The 12,683-nt window shown below is 42.3% G+C and overlaps 1 protein-coding gene across 1 annotated transcript; it reads right to left on the bottom strand.

Annotated features, from left to right (window-relative positions):
• CNDP2 (carnosine dipeptidase 2) lies at nt 1-11,612 on the bottom strand. Its single transcript, XM_075270722.1, has 11 exons — nt 11,455-11,612; nt 9,879-10,022; nt 7,705-7,867; nt 5,567-5,655; nt 4,159-4,359; nt 2,933-3,017; nt 1,918-2,078; nt 1,413-1,577; nt 793-934; nt 533-680; nt 1-195 (listed from the first exon to the last, which is right to left on the bottom strand). The coding sequence occupies exons 1-11, from the start codon at nt 11,512-11,514 to the stop codon at nt 129-131; spliced, it is 1,425 nt and encodes a 474-aa protein (XP_075126823.1). The 5' UTR covers nt 11,515-11,612; the 3' UTR covers nt 1-128.
• Nucleotides 11,613-12,683: the final 1,071 nt, after the last annotated feature.

Genomic DNA, 12,683 nt, shown 5'->3' with positions numbered 1-12,683 from the left:
TGGCTTAAAACTGTTGTCTTTGTTGTTTATCAATATTTTCTGAATACAGAAATGGAAAAGGTCTAGTCTGTCGTTTTTGGTTACAAGTACTCATTTTCTTCTGTAAAAAAGTTGATGTGTACGTAGAACTAGTCCAGCAGAGATACTTCATGAAGGTATGCTACCATAAGTTTGATACCTTGAATAAAGTTGGACCTGGAATACAATGAAAAAAAAAATAAAAAAATTACACAATGCTCATATTGAATACAGCCACCTCATATGGGGTTTCCCCCTAGATCGCATAAATGTTAGACTGGTTGGGATCTGACTTATAGCACCTCACACCAATCAGTTGTTGGAAAGGGGCTCAACTCTAACAAGTGCTGCTTTCTATCTAAACTGGCAGTCTGTATTTGCGCCGAGAGTTGTATATTTATGGCATATGGCAACCATCAAATACTGTTAACCAGGAATTAAAAAAAAAAACAAAAAAAAACCCAAAACCCCAGAAGTGTATTCTGCCATTTTAATAATATGATCAATGGGATACCTGTTAAGTTTTTCATTTTGGGAATGTGCCCCATCATCTGCAGCACCAACTGGCAGCAACATAACATTCTTTCCAGTTGCTTCTTGGAAGGTTAGAGTCACAGGAATACTTCCACCTTCTCTGGTCAGGTCAGGCTCAACATTAAACACTGTTTTAGAAGACAGTAGAAAGATGCAGTATTAAGATACAGTATTATACTTGTAAATTTCATCTGAAGTTGCTATATATGCAACCATTTAAGAAACTGCATGTTCTCTTACCAGTTTTCATGGCTTTCCTTCCAGCTTGATAGTGAGGGTGGTTAAAGTCTGAGACCCAAGGTTTTCCTCCATGACCCATTGTAACTTTAAACTTGTTAGGGCTGCCCAGAGACTGAAACTGTGCGGTTAAGTAGTCTTCCACCTTAAATATTATTACAGATATTAGATATCCATCCATATCAACATATGCATTTTTTTTTTTTTTTACCGTTCGAGTATCAGAGTTTAGTGGAACAGCAGTACACGTGTGACCACTGTTTGATTCACATATATAACAAGGGACCCTTGTTATCAGTATGAGTCAGGTTGGCAGCCATGCAAACACATGACGCTTTATTCACACAGAGGATTCAGGGAAACCTTCCATTCCCAATTCTCTTGATCCCAGTGGTTACAACCTCAACATGACATTTGTCCCTTATTTTGTGGAGAAGTGTCATTAGTTCCACAACAGCTTTAAGAAACTAGAAGTGATAATAGAGCATCTCTAGAACAGCTCTTCCTTGGCAAGGTGATTTACCAGAGGTTTAAAGAGATCACACCTTTTTTCCAGAATTTTTAGTTTGTTTTTTTTTGTTTGTTTTTTAACTAAAGTATGCTGAAGCATATAAATGACCTACCTGTTTCTTCACCTCATCTGGAGTCATATGTGGCACTAGCCTTATAGAGAACTTGCCAATGACTTTCCTAGGAATAACCGTTTTGGCTCCACTGGCAGAGAAAGCTCCCTCAATGCCATGAAGTGATAGAGATGGGAATCTCCATCTGTGCATCAATATCTGTTCCTGTAAGAGAGACCAATATGTTACAAAATACAATTGGATGCACTTCATTACCATCAAGGGGTTGTTCCATTTGGGGCCCCAAATCACTGATACATATACTCTGTGAGTCCTGTTTAAGTTTATGGGTCTGCTGGAGATAACCAAGCACTGTACGCAAGCCTGCAGAGTTTAATGGGGTGCAGTAGACATGGATGTCGGTTACTCCATTCAAGATCAGCAATTCAAGGCCCCATTTTAGGATCAACTACAAAATTACTACAAATTAGGAGCCTGATAATACTAAAGAGGCATTTGTAATCTTTCTTTAAATTTTTTTTTTTTTTTTTTTAAGTCCCAGTACCTTTGATTCATGTAAGAGTTTATTGGCACCAACATCTTTAGCGAATTCTATGAGATCAAAGTCAATAGCGTCATAGATGGCTTTCTCATCCTTTGAGACAGGTTCCACAGCTTCATATATTCCAGGAATAAGGATTTTTCCCTTTTTGTCTATTAAACTGCCTAATGAGAAAAGCAAGAAACATTATTTCTTAAAAAAAAAAAAAAAAAAAAAAAAAAAGCGAACACATTTCAAAGAGATTCTATTGCACCCCCCCCCCCAAAACAAGCAAACAGCAACAAGCGCCCCCCCCCCAAAAAAAATAAAAAATAAATATATCTCTGTCTCCTGCTGAAAGCTTGCAATATAGCACCGAAACGATTGCCCTATTAAGTTATTTGGATGCCAGAGGGGGCTTCCAGCTCAATATCTTGATTTCATGAGCCATGTCTGCAGCTCTAGTGGTTGGAGAAAACTCCACAAGCTTGCACTTTTTTGGAAATACTAGCCCCAGCTTTTCTAGCACCAATGACCAAGCATCTCAGATTGCTAAATTTTACCATCTGTATTCACACAAACTGATCCAAAGAAAATGTGCTCATCCAATTTATGCTGCATTTTGTTGTCACTTGTCTAATTTCCATACAGGAAAGCTTCAATCACGGAAATGCAGACGTCTATAATACAGTGGCCACTCAGTGTATAAAAAAAGTATGCTATAAATGTATAGCATTTTTATCCTCTTGGATTACTGCTTTAGTGTACAGCATTGCAGTATATTTCGGACTTCCACATGTTTTAAGTGCATATTTACATATGTACGGTGATAGCACCATGGTGTTTTTTATTATCTATAGAGATTTTCCATCCAGCTCCTTGCAGGTCCAGACAAGTACCTGGAATATGGATGAATGCCAGGTGCCTCTGTTCTGGCATCACTTCCTATTTTTCTGTATCATGATTGATGGAAACTACAATGGAGGAGGCATTCATATGTAAAGGCTGAGCTATGGGGAAATACATTTTTAATACCTACCCATTAGAAAAATAAGATCAGTCATTGCTTCATGAACAGAGCCTCCATATACCCCAGAGTGAAGATCTTTGTCACAACATTCAACCTAGAAGAATAAAAAGCTTTTTCTTTAGATTGGCCAGGAAAGAAGTTTATCCCTTCTATTTCCTCTTTGTCTCAGTGTTCAGCCTTTTGCAGATGTTTTTCTTTTTTAATAGGATCAATGACAAAAACAAGTCTGTTGTGATTCAACTGAAGATTAGTTTGTTATGGTAAAGAAGTCCTAATGTGTTGGCTCCATTTACTAAATCTTATGTAGCGGTTTCTACCTGTTCAGATTCTGTTGCGTACTCGCAGTTTCTTACGTTTACAGGTCTGTGTAGAGCTCTTTAATTTACCAGAAAGCACTGGGTACATTATATACTGCCAGTCAGACGTCAGCGATTCTTACGAATAAGGAAGAGTATACTACATATGCTGTTAAAGTAGCCAAATGCAACATCAAACTATCCTATAAAGACTGCTAAAATAAAATGGTTGTTACATTCCTCTGAACTGCGAATCCATTTACCTCAAGTTGCCCATTCACTCTGAAGAAACCAGACCATTACAGGCAGCCTTAAGAGCACCCCTTTTGTGTTGGTATTCAGTAAAGGGTCAGATTCTTGATTAGAATTTTTTTGGCATACCCTATTGATAGGCCATACACGTACTCACCATGTAAACTACTTTAATTCCAGCTTTCTGGTGATTTATTATGGAAATTTCAGGAGATAAGCCAGCTATATAAATACTAATGAATAACTTCACCTTGCACAGAGATTCCAAGGTAATGAGACCTACATGTACAGTATGAAGTGTGTGAAATGGCTTTCATGATCATTGTAAGACAAAACCAACGGTAGGTCAAGAACACAGAATATGTACAAGTCTTGGCATTATACATTATGGTCTATATGTTTAGGTGCCACTCCAGATTTTTGCCTACAATACTGATGCAAAAATACTTACCAAAGCAAAGATGTAGCTATAAGGTGTGCAGAGGTGAGGGGCCACAAACTATACCACTATCCTAACACAAGTTAAGTAGGGGCCCCATTACAGGAGCTCAGGTGTTTCAGGTTATGCCACTGCACTAAAATAATGTATCATAAAAGTTGTCTAATACAAATAAAATTAGCAAACTTTCTCTCTAAGATCCACACTTCTGAATAGAATACTAAACCAAGTGTTATTACACTACAAACCTCAATGAAAAAGTAGCAGATACCACGTAGACCATATGTAATGCATGGCTTATTTTTTCCCAGCCAGTAGTTATCAGAAATGCAGACATAATCAACATCCTTGAAAAAAGTATCCTTCCGGGCAAAGATCAAATCGTCTAGGCCTTCTGATCCAGACTCCTCCATTCCTTCAAAGCAGAACTTGAGGTTGACAGGAAGTTCCTTTGGAATAATAGATACAGTCAGAATTTCAGCTTATTTCTGGTTAAACTAAAACAATAAAGCAGAGGCTCCATATCTGACCATCAGTTATCCTCGTAGGAGAAAATATACATATTTGCTTGTAATGGGTTGTTGAATTTGCTTAGGAGAACAATTAGACAGTTAAAGAGGTCTTCCAGGTGAGATCGGGCCATCAATATCAAATCTATGTAGTTCAGACACCCTGCACCCTCATCGATCTGCTGTTCTCAGCAGCAGCCAACACAGAACAGAAATGGAAGCACAGCAATAGTGGCAGCTCAGATCCCCATTCACTTTAACCATTATACACAGAGAGAGAGTTGTGCTTCCAGCTCCTTTCTGTGTTAGGTGCCTCACTGGTGACTTATTGACAGCTGATCTATGGGAGTGTGGGATGTTGTACCCCCAAAGATTTGATATTAATGCTGTATTATCAGAATAACCTTCTCCATATACCCTACTGTAAAGTGAGACTCATTTCAGAAAAAACAAAAGAAAACGCAGAATATGGTCTCTCTTGGATTATAAGCAAGACTGATAACAGAGGTTTAATTTAGAAATACAGTTAAAAGGGTATTCCCATGACGCACCTTTGAATCGCAGAGTGCCATAATACAGCACTCAAAGAAGATGGCTTTGTGGAGTCTTTGTGCACACGAGTCTGCCATAGGCAGACATGAGGCCTAAGGGCTCGTTCACATCTGCGCCTGGTCTCTGTTCTGCAGGTTTCCATTTCCTACACAAAACAGGGGCAGGAGACGGAAACCTGCAGGACTCTTTCATACCCATTCATTTGAATGGGTATGAAAGTTGTCCAGCCGTGAGCGCCAGTGAGCGTTTTATGCTCTCCGCCGCAAAACCATTTTTTTTTAAAATCAGACACAGAGTCGGACATGCAGTACTCTGTGTCCGGTTTTAAAAAAAACTGTTTCGCAGCAGAAAGCATAAAACGCTCACCACCGCACCCACTCTGACACCTTTCCGTCTTCTGCATGCAGAAGACGGAAAGCTGAGAACGGAGACCCGAACGCTAGTGTGAACCTAGCGTAACACTGCTATTGACCAAGTCACAGCAGCAAACATTTTTTCCAGTGTAGTTTGAAACGTGTTGACATAGAGACTTACAAATAGGTAATATACAGCTGTTGCGGTTTAATCACCAACTCTATAGCAGTTATTCTTTTACCTGCTTTGTTTGCTGATAGGCCTCAATGCAATTAAACCATGCAAGTACAGGACCTTTGTCATCTGTAGATCCTCTCCCATACAGTTTACCTAGACAAAAAAAAAGTCAGAGATTAAGATAATGTAGTCAGTCACTGAAAGTCATTTATCTACACCAGTAATAACTGTATAATATACTACTTCAGCCAATATATTATCTTTGAGATGTGCAATCTGAAAAGTCAGCACACCGCCGGGTGCAAAGGTACAGGTCATTTCACAGCTCACAACCATCATATCCTTGTAGACAGAATTGCTAGCTGTTAATCTGCCTGTGCCGTGTGCAGAAGTGTACCAGTGACCCCGTCTCAAACAGTACAAGATCGAGCCATACTGCTGAGATACATTTATCTGCTCCGGAAATGTCCTTGAATCCTGCCCTATATCTCCCAAACAGACACTTGTTAGAGCGGGAGGAAAACTGCTCCTAATAATCATCATCCAAAATAAACCTACATATTGTCTCTATGTAGTTAGCTGACAAATGATTAACTATCTGGTCACTGTGGTGCATTTCAGCTTCTATATGAAGAATGGTCACTGCAATAGAAATTCATCTCATGTGTGGAAGGGTTAATTCACACATTCCACATGATTTACTGCAGAACCAATCAAAATGATTGGGACAAATTTCTGCAACAAATCTGTTGCTTTAAAAATTCATCTGCACTAATTTTGTAAATAGATTTTGCCACGTATCGCATCTGCAATAGGAAAAATAGAAATGATGAATCAAGTGAAAAAAAAAAAAAGGAAAATTAAAGGGTCTATTGATACTGATGACCCATTCATGGAGCTCCATACGTTGTAGTGGTGTTGCTTGGAACACCAGCCTCATTCATTCATTTGAACAGGAGCATGGATCCTTTGACTAGGTAATCACTATAAAAAAAAAAAAAATCTTAAGATCACGGATAACCTCTTAAAACCAAGGCCATACATTGCAAAAATGCAGCAGCAAAACACGCTGCGTTTTACAATACCTGCAGAGTTTGCAATTCTAGCTAATCCTATCCACACAGCAAGGCCAGCTGCGATTTCAATTCTTTCCCCCCCCCATTTTTGAAAACTGCAGGAAGACAATTATAACTACGGAAGCACTGTTGGTTTACATATAGGTGTAAGTGATGTGTCTCCATCACGTTTTCCCATCTCAGACACTTGTGGCATATCCACAGGACATGCCATAAATGTCTTACAGATGCAAGTCTCACTTTTGGGACCCACATCTATCCTTGAGAACAGAAGTGAAGGTCCCACAACTGATGGGAACAGATATTAGGCTGCATAAATACCACCCTCCCCCATGTACTGCTATGAGAGCACCAAGAGTAGCCATGCATGTATATCTTTTTTTCACAACTCCTTCAAATGGTTAGCACTAATGCTTTGCAGTACTGGAGTCCTGGGTTTGAATGCAGCCAAGGACATCTGAAATGAGTATCTATATTCTCCCTGTGATTGTGTGGGTTTCTTCCCACACCAAAAGACATATTGATAGGGAATTAAGACCGTGAGCACAACTTAGGATAGTATTGATAATTAGAGATGAGCGAACACTGTTCGGATCAGCCGATCTGAACAGCACGCTCCCATAGAATGAATGGAAGCACCTGGCACGCAGACTTTGCCGGCGGCCGGCCGCTTAACCCCCCCGCGTGCCGGCTGCTTCCATTCATTTCTATGGGAGCGTGCTGTTCAGGAACGGCTGTTCCTAACAGTGTTCGCTCATCTCTATTGATAATATGTATGTAAAAGCGCTGCTGAATAAGATGGTGCTATACAAGTAAAATAAATAAGAATAGAGTTTAAAACAAAAAAGGTAGAGGGAAACATTCACCAAGAAAGAGGATCCTTGTCAGCTGCACAGAAAGGAGTTGCTGATTTGAGATTCCTATTAGTCACAGCTCACCCTGACCTCATCAGCCAAGTGTAGTAGAATTAGCAATCTCTCCCCCCCAAAGGAAATGAAACTTTTGAGCTTCCTGTTGTTTGCCTATTGCACAATCAATCTCTCCACAGCTATTTAAGGCATGGACATTGCTCCTCTTCAGAAGGACAGACCTATAATGGAAAAGTCAAGACAATTGTGGTACTTACCATCTCTTTCTTCCAAGACAAAGGGTTCACTGTCCCAACCATCTTCCAGAGCTGCTGGCTGAACATCCAGGTGACCATACACACAAACTGTCTTCTTACCAGGATCTGAACCCAGTTTGCCCAAAATAATGGGAGGGAGAGGAATTTCTGAGCCATCAGGAAGCTAGGGGAAAGATTAAAAAGTTAAATGAAAATGTATTTACTGTCAGTGTATTGGGTTGTGCCGCCATGTCTGAACCACCCCTCGAAAATTTATGGGACACTATGGGGCTTTAATATTGGCCATAGCCATGTCACCAATTAGTAAGTGACCAAGACACCGTTCGCAATACAGCCATTTAGCTCTCCCCCCCTTACCCAACTCCCATTAAAGAGGACCTTTCATCAGATTGGGCACAGGCAGTTCTATATACTGCTGGAAAGTCGGCTTTCCCGATTTGTGCCCGGTTAAAGCGCTATCGGTTCCGGTACCGTAGCGCTTTCCAGTCAGAAGGGCGTTTCTGACAGTCTATCAGGAACGTCCTTCTCCACAGCAGCGCCTATCGCGCTGTACAGTGTGAGCGGGGAGGAACGCCCCCTCTCCTCCTGATAATACTCTTCTATGGACGAGCACTGTGAGCAGAGGGAGGGGGCGTTCCTCCGCGCTCTCACAGTACAGCGCTATAGGCGCTGCTGGGAAGAAGGACATGCCTGACTGACTGCCATAAACGCCCTTTTGACTGTAAAGAGCTACGGTACCGGGACCGATAGCGCTTTACCTGGGGCACAGATCGGGAAAGCCGATAGTGCTCTGAATTCAGCGCACTGTCGGCTTTCCAGCAGTATATAGAACTGCCTGTGCCCAATCTGATGAAAGGCCCTCTTTAAATGGTTTTGGGACATATTGATGACCTGTCCTCCAGACAATCAGGACCTCCATGCCTGGCTGGATGAGGAGGCCACAGAGATTAGATGAATGCTGGGATCTCTTCACTAAATACCAACCACATCAACCCACATATAGGTATTGCAGCTCAACCCCAGGCACTTGAATTGTACTGAGGTGCTGTTGAACCTCAGGGGGGATAAAGCCATGGTCCTGGGCCTCTTCAAAGCTACTCTGTAAAACTACATGTGGATGAACACAACTGATATTACAGTTAAAGCAAGTATAACCAGAATCCAGCATAACTCAGCCTGCAGATAGAATATGGTCACCAGAATCAAATGGCATGTTCCCCTTTTGAATTGAGATATTGTAGATTTCTCTCAATTTACAAATGAGTCCTTCTGGAGCAATTGCAGTGCCCTCACTGCTCCAAGAGGTAAGCCTCAATACCCCCATGAGTTCACTTGCATATTGACAAAAACCTGCTAACAGATTACAATAAGGGCAGTTTCCCTGTCATCTGTGTGCAAACAAGACTGCAAGAACCAGTTTAGGTAGCCTACTTATTGCAAAACTGGTAGTAAAAACAAGTCTATTGTATGCAGTGAACTGGAAATGTATGGCAAAAACCCAAAGTGTCACAATGGTAAAGTAATTCAGGCAGGGCAATGTATTCCTCAACTGAAATTTGGAATGGAATTTTGCACCCTAATAAAATTGATTTGCTTAGAATGATTCACAAAGGTCTCTGGAGCCTCAAGATAACAGTTAATATGCTGGATAGGCACAGGGGAAGAGATAAGCAACAGCTACCTTTACTTCTACAGACCAATCCACTACGGTATATATTATATTCAGCATTATGAGCACGTCTCTAATATAGTGTCCCTACTGTACAAGTAAGACATACACATCAGCTTCACATAAGAAAATCTAGAAGTTTCAGGAGCTCGGTGGCTGAGCATGCCTGCTGTCACTTCCTTCAACCTCAATGAGACTGAGAGAGGCGGCAAAGGACCGTACTTTGCCATCTCCATGAGTCTCCTAGATGTTGACCAGGACGAAAGCACTGCTCTATTCAATAGACTCCTCACTGCAGTCACATACTGAGGAGGAATGAGGGACAATTGACCGCCATTCTCAAGATCAGTGATGGACCCAGCAGTGGTTCCCCAGAGATCACACATTTATCATCTGTTCTATGGACAGATAAATGCTGGTCTAAGAAAACCATCAAAAGAAACAGGTACCCAACTAGACAGGGTATGTCTTATGTTATGCCCTTAATATCCGAAGTGGTACTCACTGTTTGTTTTCCAATGTCCACCAGTTCTGCACAGCCACCCAAACGTTCAATCTCCTTGGCAGCCACTTCCATCATCTTCTTGATTTCTCCTCTTTTCTCTGGCCAGGCTGACACACTTTGGATTGCAACCCATTCTGCTAGTCTCTGTGAAAAATGAAGCAGTGTCAATAATTCCTTTAAGTCTATATAATGCATGGAGCCTAAGGCTATGTTTTTGCTGCCATTAATTGTCTGTTCTGAATGAACAGAGGATCAGATCAACAGAAAGAGGTGCCAAAACCAGATTCCCACCAAATGGCCCATTACAAGTATAGGCTGTTAAAAATGTCTTCAACTGAATGACACTGTATGTGCTACAATAGAGGTATACACCTTTTCGATATGCGGTCACAGCCCAAACATTATTGCGCTATATTTGTTAAACGGTTTTATAGGCAACGTTCTTTCATGAAGGCCATACTTGGCCAGACAACAAAAACAGCAGTTACACAGAGCCCAGTGGACCCAACTATAATATCCGGTGTCCACCATTTGAAACTGAAAGCAGAGAAAAAAAACTCCAAACTTTTTTTAAACAAAAAATAAAAAAATAAAGCCCTATGTTTCCCCGTACAGCTGCATGGACACCTGTCAACGAGGCCTTGCGGCTATTGCACGACTACATCTCCCATATGTTATTAAATATATTACCACGTTTTGTGTTTCAAATTTTTTATCACCACTTTCCTCCTCTAAAACCTAGGTGCGTCTTATAGTCTGAAAAATTTGGTAATATGGAGATGTATATTGGCTTTCACTTATTCAGGATGAGTGCTATGTACGATTTTTATCATTCAATAGGATCGTATTCATTTCCTTATTCCCTGACCGCGGAGGAACAGACATGGATCATCAGAAATACGAAACCGTAGCGCCCTATTACACCTCCCTGGGGCGGATGAAAACAGCTCACACTGAACTCCACCATTTCCAACAGTCCCAAAGACTTTGAATGACATTGCAGTTGTACGACCATCGCTGCATCAGTCCTAATGATTGGTGGGTGGGTGTGTGTGGCTCGCACATTGGTGGACCCCCCACCAGACATTTTTCACATATATGCGCCATGACTGGAGAGGGAGGGGGTGTCACAATCACATTTGCTTTTAGGAACAAGCAGAGATCCTGAATACTGTATTAGGCTAAGGCCCCACAGGGTGGAAAAGCGGCTTCTGTTGCAGTTTTTGCAGCATTTATTTGAGCCAAAGCTAGGCTTGTGCAGAAGGGAGAGGTATAAGAGCTGCCTAGATGTGTCACATGCCCTCTGTAACCACTACAAGGTTTGGCTCAAACAAGAAAAAGCTGCAAAACAAAACAAAAAAAAACAACACACATTGCGTTTCCTCAATATGGGGCCTTAGACATGAGAAAGTTGCAGAACAGGTTTTAGCTCCATCCCTGCACTAGCTTCCAGACGGCAGCCCCAAGACATCTGCCAGACACTGCCCGAGTCCCTATCTATGGGGCATCTGCGCCTCGTCTACACCCCTACCTCGGGTGCTAGCTTACACGTATGCACAGTAATGCATTATATTACCTTGACGTAGACGTCCTGGTGACAGTCAATGTACTCGAAGAGAGTCGGGAGGACAGACATGGTGCTGCGAGGAGGCCGAGCAGTGCACAGGACCGGGAGCAGGCGACAAACTCTTTGTCACACGGTTTCTTGGATCCTAAAGACCTAGCCCCGCCCACCACCGGCAACTCTCACGTGACCCTGGGCGGTCAGCTGACTAGTCTGAAGCTTGCTGGTAGGCGCGGGGAGTTTCCAGTCAGCAGGGAGAGTCTCAGAGGTGCCGCTTGCGCAATATGCCTGTGTACAGACAGCACATGAGCAACAGCCACACTCTTGCCAATTTGTATGATCGTGCAGACTGATGCGAAGTAGCTTACTGCGGTTTATCAGCTGCACAGTTTAGAAACCGCAGCCTCCAAATGTTAAATTACCATTAAGTGTGAATTACGCTGGAGACACACGGAGAGGGAATTCATCAAGAAAAACAATTGTAGCAGCAAATCTGGGGATCATCCTATAAATTGCACGGCAGAAACCCTTCTACAGGCAAAAGGGTTTGCAATAGAAAAGACAAGGTCTGCCAGCAACTTGTATGGATGGAAAATGTCCTTTTATTGGAAAGAGCAGTACACCACTTTCCCGATTTGTGTCCCGCGTAAAGAGCTAGCAGTGCCGGTACCGTAGCTCTTTACAGTTAGAAGGGCGGTCTTGACGGTTTGTCAGGAACGTCCTTCTCCACAGCAGCGCGAATAGTGCTGTACTGTGTAAGCGGGGAGGAACGCCCCCTCCCTCTGCTTACAGTGCTGGTCCATAGACGAGTATTATCAGGAGGGGAGGAGGCGTTCCTCCCCGCTCACACTGTACAGCGCTATTGGCGATGCTGTGGAGAAGGACGTTCCTGACAGACTGTCAAGAACGCCCTTCTAACTGTAAAGAGCTACGGTACCGGCTTTCCAGCAGTATATAGAACTGCCTGTGCCCCAAACCATGAAAGGTCCCCTTTAACTTCAGATAAGAAGGAGTGAAACAAAATCGTGCTCATCTGAGCGCTAACTGAACAATAGAGTACTCACTGTACATGTAGCTTACTACCAGCCACACATCAACAAGAACACAGAACAGTCTCACCAGACTCTCAGTGTGTCAGGACAGACCCAGGCACTTCCTCTCCTCTCAGGATCTGCCCTGAAGTGCAGGCTCTGCAGCCTTTTATGGGCCAGTTATGAGCTTGGGATCTACACCTGGGCTGA

This window comes from Leptodactylus fuscus, chromosome 4, assembly GCF_031893055.1.
Source record: "Leptodactylus fuscus isolate aLepFus1 chromosome 4, aLepFus1.hap2, whole genome shotgun sequence".
NCBI lineage: Eukaryota > Metazoa > Chordata > Amphibia > Anura > Leptodactylidae > Leptodactylus > Leptodactylus fuscus.
The sequence above is the reverse complement of the archived record's forward strand: the minus strand, read 5'-3'. Positions and strand labels throughout refer to the sequence as shown.

Excerpts from the sequence above, each read along its gene's own strand:
- CNDP2 (XM_075270722.1), bottom strand. The coding sequence starts at position 11,514 with ATGTCTGTCCTCCCGACTCTCTTCGAGTACATTGACTGTCACCAGGAC. Across the intron at positions 1,578-1,917 it reads AACTCTTACATGAATCAAAG|GAACAGATATTGATGCACAG; the intron begins GTACTGGGACTT and ends TCTCTCTTACAG. Across the intron at positions 681-792 it reads AAGGAAAGCCATGAAAACTG|TGTTTAATGTTGAGCCTGAC; the intron begins GTAAGAGAACAT and ends CTTCTAAAACAG.